This window comes from Cetorhinus maximus, unplaced genomic scaffold (assembly GCF_964194155.1).
Source record: "Cetorhinus maximus unplaced genomic scaffold, sCetMax3.hap1.1 HAP1_SCAFFOLD_353, whole genome shotgun sequence".
Lineage (NCBI taxonomy): Eukaryota > Metazoa > Chordata > Chondrichthyes > Lamniformes > Cetorhinidae > Cetorhinus > Cetorhinus maximus.
In genome coordinates, this window is record NW_027596299.1 from 366,081 (window position 1) to 378,908 (window position 12,828).

Consider the following 12,828-nt stretch of genomic DNA (forward strand, 5'->3'; position numbering starts at 1 on the left):
AATGGCGGCCGAAATTACCCACAATCCGGTGCGCCTCAGAAACCGCTCTATCTGGTGCGGGTTGTCCGGGTGAACGGCGCATGCTCGGAGTCTCCCGCTCTCTGCTTGAGGTTGGTGCCGGAGAGAAGCCGGAAGAAAGTGGAGAATGTTCATTGGTTCAGATTCGGCTCTGGCGCCGCCCTCGGGATTTGTAAACCCCGCCCCCCGACACTGACCTCTCACCTGACAGCTCCCAATGCCCGGCTGATTGATGGCAGCTGCGGGCCAATAGGAAGAGGGGTTGGGGCAGGATAGTCGAGTAGGAGAGGCTGGTCCTCCAACCAATCGGAGTGAATGAGGGGCGGTGCTGAGCCCGGCTCTCCCTCATTGGCTGAAACTCTGCCTCATTCTGAAAGCTAATTTCTCTCAAACTCTAGAAGAAAGCTGGACCTTTCTTTTTGTGACTTTAAACAGATGAAACCCTGTGGATGTGGAGTAGACATTTCAACATTTGTTACTGAAATGTGCGGACATGATGAAACAGTACACACACAATTCAAGGGCTGACTTCAGGGCATGAATGCAGACATGGAATGACACCATTAGAACAAGAAGGTTCCCTAGTTTCAATAAATGGTTTGGACAGTTTAGGGAGAAGGTTAATGCTGTTAATCATTCAGAACAATAGACGGAAATCAAGGCCTGTGAGAGAGGGGCCCACCGCAGACAGGTCGAGAAAGACCAGAATGGAAAGTTTACCTTTGTCACAGTCATATAGCTTTCAAAATAACTGTTCTGGAATTGTGCCGGGGCAGAAACCTGATTGGAGAGATTCAGACCTGGAGTTCAGAGAAAGATGGACATGGATTTGGGAGATTACAAAATGTTTAAGTATTTTTCAAAGGAAATTGAGGCAGGGAATGAGGCGGCAGCATGCAAAGATGCAGAAGTGAAGAGTTTGTTATTTTAACGACAGTGGTAATGATGGAAGATTTAAAGGAGAGCGGGACAGTACTTGAAAAGAGAGAACTGTTGTGAATGTCAGTAGGCATGGGGAGGTTGTTTGGTCAATAGTTTAGTGGAAATAGGGTCGATGGAGCAGGTTGTGCACAGAGAGAGCACTGAGAGGGCATAAGGGGAGACAGGAGAGAAACTCGTGAAAAATGTGTGTTCAGGGCTTGGGCAAGTGGGATCTTCAGACACAGTTTGTCCCGTTGGGCCAGTGGAAGGGAGGGAAGCAGCAGAGGCAGCTGATCGGATTGTCTCAATCTTAGAAACAAAGAAGCTCCATGAGATCCTCACATTGTTGCTGGAGGTGAGGATGGAGGAGACAAGCGAGATGGAGAGCCCTTCAAAAGGAACAAACTTGTGTTAAAGATATTAAAAAGACTCAACACACTGTGTTTAACGCAAAGCTGATTTATTTGAATTTTATCCAGAATCTGTAACTGGGCTGGAGTTTATTAACATCAGCAGAAACACACTCCAATGAATATGCTTCAGACAACAATATCATTAGGAACTAAATCCAACCCAAGCAGTTACTTGTGAACTCGCTGGTGTCTCAGCAGGTGGGATGACCGAATGAATCCCTTCCCATACTCAAAACAGGTGAACGGCCACCCCTGACTTTGAACTCACTGGTGTTTCAGTAGGTTGGATGAATCAGCAAACCCCTTTTTACACATAGTGCTGGTAAACGGCCTCTCCCCAGTGTGAACTCACTGGTGTGTCTGCAGATGGGATGACTGAGTGAATCCCTTCCCACACTCAGAGCAGGTGAACAGCCTCTCTCCAATGTGAGTGCTTCAATGAATTTCCAGCTGGGATGTGTAACTGAATCCCTTCGCACAGTTCCCACATTTCCATGGATTCTCTCCAGTGTGATTGTGGCTGAGGTTCGACAGGTCATTTGTTCGGCTGCAGCCTCGTCCACACACAGAGCATGTATACGGTTTCTCCCCACTGTGAACAAGGCTTTTAACTTCCATGTTCAAAATTCGATGATATGTGGGTTACGATAAATTGGGCGACACCATCAGATCCTGTTGTGATGTTAGGTTTGAGATTCCGGACTGCAAGCCCTGTGAAAGTAGTTTAAAACAGGCCAAAGGGAGTGAGAGAGAATCCATAAAAACACAAAGGCAGGTTACGAAATTGAGCTGAATGAATCTGGTCATTTTTGGGACTGGCACGAGGAAAAAGTGACAATGAAAGCTTTCAGACACAATGGATTCATCAATGCCTATTAGGAAAGGGAACCCAACGACTGGACAGGGCCTATACAAAACTCCAAAATCTAGGGGAGGAAAGAGAGGGAGATGGGAGAGCCAGGGCGTGAAGGAGAGGGATGTTACACATCTGCAACTCTACCAGAGCTTTGGCAGAATCTCCCAAACCCGCAACCTCTACCAGCTAGAAGGACCAGAGTAGCAGGTGTCTGTGAACATAATCACCTCCAAGTCACACACGGTCCTGACTTGACTGACATTTAGTACTGGATGAACAGAAATTTCCTCCATTTAAATATTGGGAAGACTGAAGCCATTGTCTTCAGTCCCAGCTACAATCTCCACTCACTAACCATCAATGCCATCCATCTCTCTGACAAATTTGAGACTGAACCAGACTATTCAACAATCAATTTTGGATCGTGAACTCACTCCTCCATCCCCACCCCCTTTCCGATCCCTCTTATATTTTCCAATAATGTATATAGATTTTTCCTTTCCCACCTATTTCCATTATTTTGAAATGTATTTCCATCCATTGTTTTATCTCTACCTTTTAGACTATTTCGATCCCTTCCTTTCACCCCACCCCACCCCCCCGAGGGCATATCTGTACCTTGCTTGTCCTGTTTTCTACCGTTAATTAGCACATTCCTTAGATAATATCGCCACCTTCAACATCTCTTTGTCCTTTTGTCTATGACATCTTTTGGAAATCTTCATCTATCACTGGCCCTCTATCCAGCTCTACCTGTCCCACTCCACCCCCCACCCTCCGCCCCATTAAACCAGCTTATATTTCACCTCTTTTCTATTTTTACTTAGTTCTTTTGAAGAGTCATACAGACTCAAAACGTTAACTGTGTTCCTCTCCGCAGATGCTGCCAGACCTGCTGAGTTTTTCCAGGTATTTTTATTTTTGTTTCAGACTATTCACTATCTTGGTGTCATATTTCGCCCCAAGCTGAGCCTCTATTTGCACCTCAGTAACTTTGCCAAACTTCACAACTGCCTCAGCTCATCTGCTGCTAAAACTCATCCTTTTCCTTGTTTCCGCTAAACTGGACTATTACTAGCTACCCACATAAAGATGGGGTCATTTAAAACTCCGCTTCCCTTATCCTTACTCGCACTAAGACTCGTTCATCCAACACCCCTGTGTTCACTAAGCTACATCGGCTTCTCGTTAGGCAGCTCCACAATGTTCAAATTCTCATCCTTGTTCTAAAATCCTTCCGTGGCCTCACCCTCACTATCTCTATAATATCCTCCAATCTACATCCCGCCAAAAAAACTGGAGTCATTTAATTCAGGCCTTCTGAGGATCCCTGATTTCAATTGATCCACCATTGGTGACCGAGCCTTCAGCTGCCCAGGCCAAAAACTCTGAAATATTCTCCTTAGACCTCTCTGCCTCCCTCTCATCCTTTAAGACACTCCTTATAACCTACTTCTTTGACCAAGCCTCTGATCATCTGCCCTTATGCCTGCTTATGTGACTTAGTGTTAAATATTGCAACATAATATTCCTGTGAAACACATTGGAAGGTTTTATTCTATCCAGGGTGCTACATAAATACAACTTGTCCTTGATGATTTGGATATATATCATCGCTGAGTGGAAACCCTGTAACTCCTTACCAAACAGCATTGTGGGAGAACCTTCACCACAGTGACTGCAGCGGTTCAGGAAGAAGGCCCACCAACACCTGACCAACAAACAACTGGGGATTGACAATATCTGCTGGTCTTGTTAGTGACGCCCAAATACCAAGAATGGAGTTAACAAAAAACCTCGGTTGTTTCTCTCTCCACAGTTGCTGTCAGACCAGGTGAGTTTTTTTTCCAGCATTTTCTGTTTTGATTTCAGACTTCCAGCATCCCCAATATTTTGCTTTTATCCGAATTGGTCTGCCTGTGTTTCTAAACTCAATCCTGTAAAACAATGAAACAAAAGCAAAACTCTACAATGTTGGATCTGAAATGAAAATATAAAAGACTTCAAATATCCAGCTTGTCAGGCAGCATAAGCCGATTAAGAAACAGAGTTAGGGTCTCAGGTCACTGACTTGCCTTCAGACTGCACGAAAACGCTCAGCGGCAGCCGATAAGTAATGGCGGCCAAGGTTCCCACAATTCTATGGGCCCAGAAACCGCTCTATCTAAAAGCTGTTTATTTTCTTATCTAAGGTCGGTTGACGCAATCTGCGGGTGGTAACAATGGCGCATTGAGAGGTAAGGAGGTGAAGAACTGCAGCAAATTACAGGAATACTTAAACGGACTTGCAGACTACACGAAGAAATGGAAAATTAAATGCAAAATAGTGAAATGAAGGAGGGTTGGGTTCCTGCAGATGGAGATAGACCGTATTCGATCCCGAGGTGCATTCAGGGTAGGATGACCCGCCATTATTATAGAAGAATTATGCCGCGTTTCTGCGCTTGCGCACCCACAACAATGCCGAAACTAACAAAATAAAGCCCAGCTCTGAAGAAGAGTCATACGGACACGAAACGTTAACTCTGCCTTTCTCTCCACAGATGCTGCTAGATTTGCTGAGTTTTTCCAGCATTTTCTGCTTTTGTTGCCGAGACTAACAACCTCCCCGCATCCAAAATCACTGGAACCTGCAGCCTGGAACTGGGAGTTGGAGAAGCGGGAAGAATGAGGAGAAACAATATAATCTGACACTCACAACAACCTCCAATCCACCTCCATTCCCGGGATAGTGAGACAGAGTTTAGAAACACTCACCAACACGACTCCAGTGAAACATCCACGAGGAAAGGGGGAGCAGTGACTGTGCCTGCTCTGATATAGCCCCAGACCTGTCACTCAAACCCCCAACTCCGCCCAGTTCACAGCACAACCTATCAGCTTGCAGCTTCCTGCACTTTGACCCCGCCCGGCTCAGGTGTGGGACAGTCCAAGGTGATTCGTTTGTGTCACCAGGAGAGTGGGGGAGGGGTGACCTCCCGCCCTGTGCTTTCTCCAAAATGAATTCTTCCTCCTCTCCCCCAGGTCCCTCTAAACACTGCATGCAGGTGGCTGATGGACTTTAGGGGTCCTCACTGACCTGCACAGATACATTATCCTGCACCTCCCACCACCCCCATTCACCATATGAACAAGTTGCTTTTCTTTCTTCTGCTCCCCCTTTGCGAAAACATCTTGATTCAAACAAGTTTTGTTTAAGACTTGTTTAATCTTGTTTAATTGCAGGGCTATGGGGCAAAGGCAGGGACGTGGCATTAGGTAAATTGTTCCTTCAGGGGGCTAACGCAGACCAACTGAGCGACCCCCCTTTTGAGCTACAACCATTCTATGGTTCTCTGATGTGTCTATTCCGTTGCTCCATTCCCAGTGATTCCCACCTTTTGCTATTGTCCCTGGCGCCCTGTTTAACCAAGTAATTCCTCCCCTTTCCCCTGCTCACCCTGTGCAGTGTGTGTCAGACTTCCTCTGGACACCTCCCCCCACCACCATCCCGGCCCCTTTAACCATCAGTAGCTTTCTGCTTTTAGTTTAAATTTACAGTATTGCAGGATTTAGCTTCAAACTCGCCTTCGCTGACTGCAGCTAATCTGATAATGTTTGCCCCTCACACCAGGGTAGTTTATTTTGTATAAAGTCAGACCAAAAATTCAGTGACTGTCCTCAAGCTTCTTCTTTTGATGCTCACAGGACCCAAATATAAAACAGCGAACGTTCTCCCCCTAGACTGAATATAAAAGAGTGAACATTCTCCCCACAGACCCAAATATAAAGTAAAGTAGTGAGACTGGAGTGTCATGAGGCAGAGGCATTTGTTGTCGATGTGACAAATTAATTTGGGACAATCTCTGCCTTTACAAACTCTCACAGTCTACAATCCCGTCATGCTGGAAATCCTCAGCAGATTTGCATCTGTGGAGAGAGAAACAGAGTTACCGTGACAACTCTGTGACCTTTCATCTGAACTGCAAATGGATAGAAATGTAACAGTTCATTACCAAGTCAAAAAGAGACACTTTACAGACTTGGAGAATCAAAATTGTGTTCAACAATTTTCTATCATATTCTCTGCCCCCATTTTGTTTTTTGTTTCTTTGCGTCCTTGTTTTCCTTTCTCATTTCTCTTATTTTCTTTACTTTGCTATCAGACGGTTGTGATGGTGCAATTCGCGCCTCATATCGACACATCTTTTGTGTTTTCACTTGTCCCATTACCACTCCCTTTGACCTTGCTTCATGAAACCAAATCTCTCTCGCCCTGCAGCCTTTCAGAGACCGTTCCTTCTGTCCTCCCCACCTCCCCACCTCCCCGCTTTCACTGGCTCACAGACCTGAAACGTCAATTCTGTTTCTCTCTCCAGAGGTTCTTCCAGACATGCTGAGTGTTTCCAGTTTTAACTGTTTTCATTTCATATTTGAAGCATTCAGTATTGTTCATTTCTCCATTCCAAGCACTCTGGCTGAGATTTATTAATAATTAAATTCATTTATTCATACTTTAGTGTTATATGTCTTGAAATCTGATTAATTATTGAGCTATTTATCAGTGTCTTCAAATGTAGTTACAATTTCATCACTTCTCTCTTTTTCCTCACACTTCCTCTCACTAATATTAAATCCATACTAATCTTAAATGGAAGGATCACCCCAGCACCGACAGACCAGTCAGTTTAACCTCGACATGGGAAAGCATTTAGAAGCGGCAATTCAGGCCAAAATTAAGTCATTTGTGCAATTGTGGGTTAATTAAAGTGAGCACGGATTTGTTCAGGACAAATCGTGTTGAACGATATTGCTTGAGTTTTATTGATGAGACAACAGAGAATGTGATTGAGGATAACACAATTGAGGTGCACATGAACTTCTAAAAGGCATTTGAGACAGTACCAAGTAACAGGCTTGTCAATAAAGTTAAAGACCATGGGGCAGAGGCAGCATTGGCTGTGTGACAGGAAACAACATGCATGGAGAATGATTGTTTTTTCAGATTGAGGAAAAATAGACACTGGGATCACAATGAGTCAGTGTTAAGACCACTGATTTCTTGATATATGTTAATGACCTAGACTTGTGTGTTCAGGGCAAAATTTCAAAATTTGAAAACGGAACCAAATTTTCAAGTTGTGTTTACAGTAGGGAGGATAATGAGAAACTTCAAGAGGACATAGAGAAGATGGTGGAATAGGCAGACAGGTGCCAATAAAATTTAATTCAGAGAGGTGTGACGTGATTCATTTTGGGAGGAAGAACGAGGAGAGACAATAGAAAATAAAGGATACAAGTGTAAAATGGTGCAGGAGCAGTTCAACCTGGGGCTTTATGTGCACAAATCATTGATGGTAACAGGGCAGGCTGAGAAAGCAGTGAATAAAGCACGTGGAATCCTGGGCTTCATGAATAGAGGAATTAAGTACAAAAACAACCAAGTTAGAAGAAACTTGAATAAAACACTGGCTTGGCCCCAGGTATAGTATTGTGTCCAATTCTGAGCACCTCACCACAGGAAGAATGTGAGGCATTAGAGAGTGTGCAGAAAATATTCACGAGAGATGAGGAACTTCAGTTAGGTTAGGTGAAGTTGGGTTTGTTTTCCTTGGAAGGGGAACCGTTCTCTTGCATATTTTCTGGACCTTCTGTCTTCACTTCCTTCTGAAATTGTAGCCATTCAGTGGCGGGGGTGTTAAAAACTTTCTTTCATGGCATTTGGGCAAGGCCAGCATTTGTTGCCCATCCCCAACTGCCCTTGAAGCAAGTGGCTTGGCACACCATTCAGAGGGCCATTCAGAGTCAAACACATTTCGGTGGATTTGGAGTCACATGTAGGCCAGACCATGTAAGGATGGCAGATTTCATTCCCTAAAAGGCATTAGTGAACCAGATGGGTTTTTTAAAATGATAATCGACCATGGTTTCATTGTCACCGTTACTGAGCCGAGCTTTCAATTCCAGATTTTTTAATTGAATTTAACTTGAACCAGCTGCAGTGGCGGGACTTGAACCCAAGTCCCTCGAGTTTTAGCTGGCCTTCCAGAATACTGGTTTAGTGAAATCGATGCCACCGTCTCCCCCAATACATATATTTTTTTAATTATTTTGTAAATAGTTTAATATTTGTCAGTATTTTGTTTCATGTGGCTTCTAATATGAGTTTCAGACAGTTCTGTGCCAAGTGGACGAGGTGTTTAAAGGTCATTAATTTCCCTCTTTGCATGTTAATGTTCATTAAAGACACAGAGAATAATGTCCTCCTCATTCAGTATTAATGACACTTAAATCTTTTGGGTGAACAGGTGGTCTATACATTCAGGTTATTGTATAATTTGATTGCTAATTTTATTGAGTGCCCAAAATTTTAATTTGCTGACCCAATCTCCACATTGTTGCATAAAATGACTATTTCTCATTGGGCAGGCAATGGCGATGCGTTTTCCCAGCATAACCCGCGGTGGTGAATGTCCCCTATCCACACCACAAGCGAGCGGTGCGCAGGCTCAGTGCCGGACAGTGTTTGGAGCGCGCGCATTGTCAGTGACGGCGATGGGGCGAGAAGCGCCTCAGTCTCTTCTGCAGCCGGTGAGGATTTGGATATGCGACGGGAGCAATAGAGCCGGCGGCTGGTTGGGGAAGGTTTCTAAACACCCGGTGAAGGCCTCAAACTCCGAACAGAGACCTGCAGGTCCTGAGCTTGCAGCTCCAGGGCTTTTAACCGAGACGAGACCCAGATTAACGGCCGCCATCTTGTTTCGGCGGGCATTAGAGCGCATGCGCATATTTCGTGATGACGCCACAGTGGGCGGGGCTTCGGCGTGCCTGTTCCCAACCGGGTCCAAGTGCCCGGAAAATACACTACCTGGGCAACAGGTTTTTCAACAGCTTTACCCACTTTCAGGCTGCAGGTGATGTTTGAAGCGTAGAGGAGTCCACGGGCCTTGTTTCTATTCGGGCGGAGAGGTTGCAGCCCCTGTATAGTTACCTGAAGGGGATGATCCTCAACCTTTGGTGTCACTGCTGTCCCATTCTCTGAATCTTTGTCTGACCAGTGTGGAGGGGGAGTGGGTAAGTCAGAGAATCTTCTCCTGACACTGTTCATGGGCCCGGTTAAAACAGAAATTTGCAGATCCAGGATGGGTGACACACCTGGGGGTGGTCACACTGGCTGCCAACCTCTCTTCCATGGTCTTGTCCGTGCCCGGGTGTCCCTGGAAAGGGAACACGCGGTGTCCACTGGTACACTTGATACCTCCCACATCCAGTAGGCACCTCAGGGTACAGAGTGTCTCATAGACACTTGAAACAACATTCTGGTTTAGTTAGGGAGGTTCCCTTTGCTTTTGTTGGGACTTTGTTGCTGATTTGAGCTTCTTTTAGTTTGATTGGACCACATGTTTGGGGAAAGAATGTCCCAAAGAAACTTGAATTGTCTGTTTTGAATTTCTATCCTGTACTTACAGTGATGGTTTTTGTAAACTCCTTTTACAGGGGAGAAGAGGGAGATGATTTGCATCCAAACCAAACGAAACATCACATCAAGATCTGACCGCGTCACTCGATTCATCAAGACCTGAATATCATCAGACATTGACTGTGAAAGTAGATATATTTGTCTGTTCTGTCTGTGGGTAAAGTTTTGAAACATCAGTGTGACTGGAAAAACACTGAGACACACACACACACACCGGAGTGAGAGTGTTCCAGTGAACTGAATGTAGAACGTGTTTTAACCTGTTACACCACCTGAAACAAAGATTTCACCATGCACAGCAGGAAGAAACTGTGCAAGTGTACTGTGTGTGGACAAGAACTCAACTGATTATCCAACCTGGAGAGGCACAGGAACATCGACACCATGGAGAAACCGTGGAACTGTGGGGACTGTGGGAAGGAATTCAGATCCCCTTCTGAGCTGGAAACTCATCGACGCATTCACACTGGGGAGAGACCGTTTATCTGTTCTGAGTGTGGGAAGGGATTCACTCGACTAACTAACCTCACTTCACACCAACTTGTTCACTCAGACATGAGACCTTTTGAATGTAGCGACTGTGAGAAGAGCTTTAAAAGCAAAAAGAATCTGCTAATACACCAGCGAGTTCACACTGGGGAGAGGCCGTTCACCTGCTTTGACTGCGGGAAGGGATTCGCTCAGTTATCCAACCTGCTGCGACACCAGAGAGTTCACACTGGAGAGAGGCCGTTCACCTGCTCCAAGTGTGGGAAGGGATTCACTCAGTTAAGTACCCTCACTTCACATCAACTTGTTCACTCTGGCATGAGACCTTTTAAATGTTCTGACTGTGAAAATTGCTTTAAAAGCAGAAAGATTCTGTTGACACATCAGAGAATTCACACTGGGGAGAAACCATTCACCTGCTCCAAGTGTGGGAAGGGATTCACTCAACTAACCCAGCTCACTTCACATCAGCGTGTTCACTCTGAAAAGAGACCTTTTAGATGTTCTGACTGTGTGAAAAGCTATAAAAGCAAAGTGGATCTGCTGACACACCAGCGAGTTCACACTGGAGAAAGGCCATTCACGTGTTCCATGTGTGGGAAGGGATTCATTCACCCATCCCTCCGGCTGAAACACCAGCGAGTTCACACTGGAGAGAGGCCGTTCACCTGCTCCGTGTGTGGGAAGGGATTCAGTCATTCATCCACCCTGCAGACACACCAGTGTATTCACAAGTGACTGCAGGGGTTGGATTCTGCTGTTAATCACATCCAGGACTGAACCATGTTCATTCTGACAGTTGGGGTTTGTTTTTGCTGATGTTAATAATCCCGGTAACTGGGCTGGAGTTTAATATTCTGGATAAAGGTTAAATAAATCAGCTTAGTGTCAAATACACAGTGCTCGAGTCCATGATTTCTCTAAGAAAAGAGGAGACTGATTGATGTTCTGTTAATGACTTTTCTGGCTTTGGTCCTTCTCTCCTTTGTGAATGGAAGATGTACATTTATATCGCACCTTTCACAGCTTCAGGATGTTCCAAAGTGCTTTACAGGCAGTGAAGTCTTTTTGAAGTGTAGTCCCTGTGTAATGTGGGAAATGCATGTCGGACCAGCCGTGAGCTTGGTCCAAACCACGGAGTCCCTCATCTTTCAGGAAATCCACCCCAGCCACAAGGACGAGGTTTTGATGGCACCGCCCTGGGTGTCTCAATGGGATCCACGAGGTCGCTGGACATAACACGTCACCCAACAGTGATTAATCCCAAACAGCAGACCCCCAACAAGGGACTGGTGAGGAGTTTACCCTCTCACAGACCACAATGGGACTGGCGAAGAGTTCGTGTCTCATGGTTTTGATCCCTGGAAAAGCAAAAATGAGCCGTGCGAGGCCATGAAGACCCCGACACCAACAACGAATTGGTCGTGTGTGGGTCAAGACTCCAGATACAGGGTGACAGAGAAACACAAACAAACTGGTCGTGTGTGGGTCAAGACTCCAGATACAGGGTGACAGAGAAACACAAACAACAAACTGGGCCTGTGTGGGTCAAGACTCCGGGTTCAGGGTGACAGAGAAACACAAATAACAAACTGGTCCTGTGTGGGTCAAGACTCCGGGTTCTGGGTGACAGAGAAATGCAAATGCCAATACGGATCATCCAGCTCACCAACCACAACACCCGGGTGGAGACCTACCCAACAAATCACACAAGATGACTTTTCTGATTACTCAATTTCAGATAGGCCAAGTTCACTGCACAGATCAGATTGGATTCCTCCAGAGAATGAAATGAACACTGAAATATCTAACTTCATCAAAGCAACTCAGGAATCGAGAGAATCCCTGATGTAAAGGATAAACAAAACCTCATTGAGGAGAGAAAGACAAGCGATCAAAGAATTAAAAGTTAATACAGATACTGCCATAAAACCAGCAAAGGCAGTAACATAGATATGGACAGACAACAAAACCTTACTGAAGCAAACAGACAACTCAACAAGACAGATTACTGCACCAAGTGAACTAAGTTCATGTATCAATAGAGACAAAAAGAAGTTAAGAACAGACTAACAGAACTTAAAGATTCCAACTACATGAATCGAAAACAGATGGAATACCTAAAGAGACAGCAGCCGCAACCAAGGACATTTTATAAAATACATAAATACCTGGACACCTGACGGTATCATGAGAAATCCTCCAAATTTCAATCATTACAGGCTGTGGCAGTGAATCATACAGAATGGCAGAACACACTGATTCATTTTTGAACCCCACCCCCCAGCTCAATATTAGCCCAATTACATTAAGGATACTTACCGCTCAGAAAAATCCCTCACCGCACCCTTCCGACAGCACACTCTTCACAATGGAAATTGAGAGTTTGGAAAGCAACATAGAAACAGAGGGATTCCAGTCATCCAAAACATCTTGAATAAATTCCACAATCTCATGGACCAGGCAAAGCCATAATCTGATTATTATATCTGGGACTAACAAAAAACAACTTTGAATTCAGATGGAGAATACAATCTTCAAATTAAAGATATAGCCACTCGCAAAAAATTTGCACACCCCTGCCCCTCCCCCCATGTTAATATATAAATGTGTGGGGGAATGGGAAGAGAGTGTTTTCAAAAAATGTTCCAAGCTACCATTATGTTATTACA

General features: G+C 44.9%; 1 protein-coding gene across 1 annotated transcript in view; it reads left to right on the plus strand.

The window, feature by feature from the left end:
- Window positions 1-11,178, plus strand: part of LOC144673364 (uncharacterized) — an 87,719-nt gene extending 76,541 nt beyond the window's left edge. The window contains 3 exon segments of the mRNA XM_078535249.1: window positions 10,039-10,434; window positions 10,519-10,622; window positions 10,707-11,178. Of these exon segments, the coding sequence (XP_078391375.1) occupies window positions 10,039-10,434; window positions 10,519-10,622; window positions 10,707-10,894 (688 nt within the window). The 3' untranslated portion in view covers window positions 10,895-11,178.
- The last annotated feature ends 1,650 nt before the right edge of the window (window positions 11,179-12,828 follow it).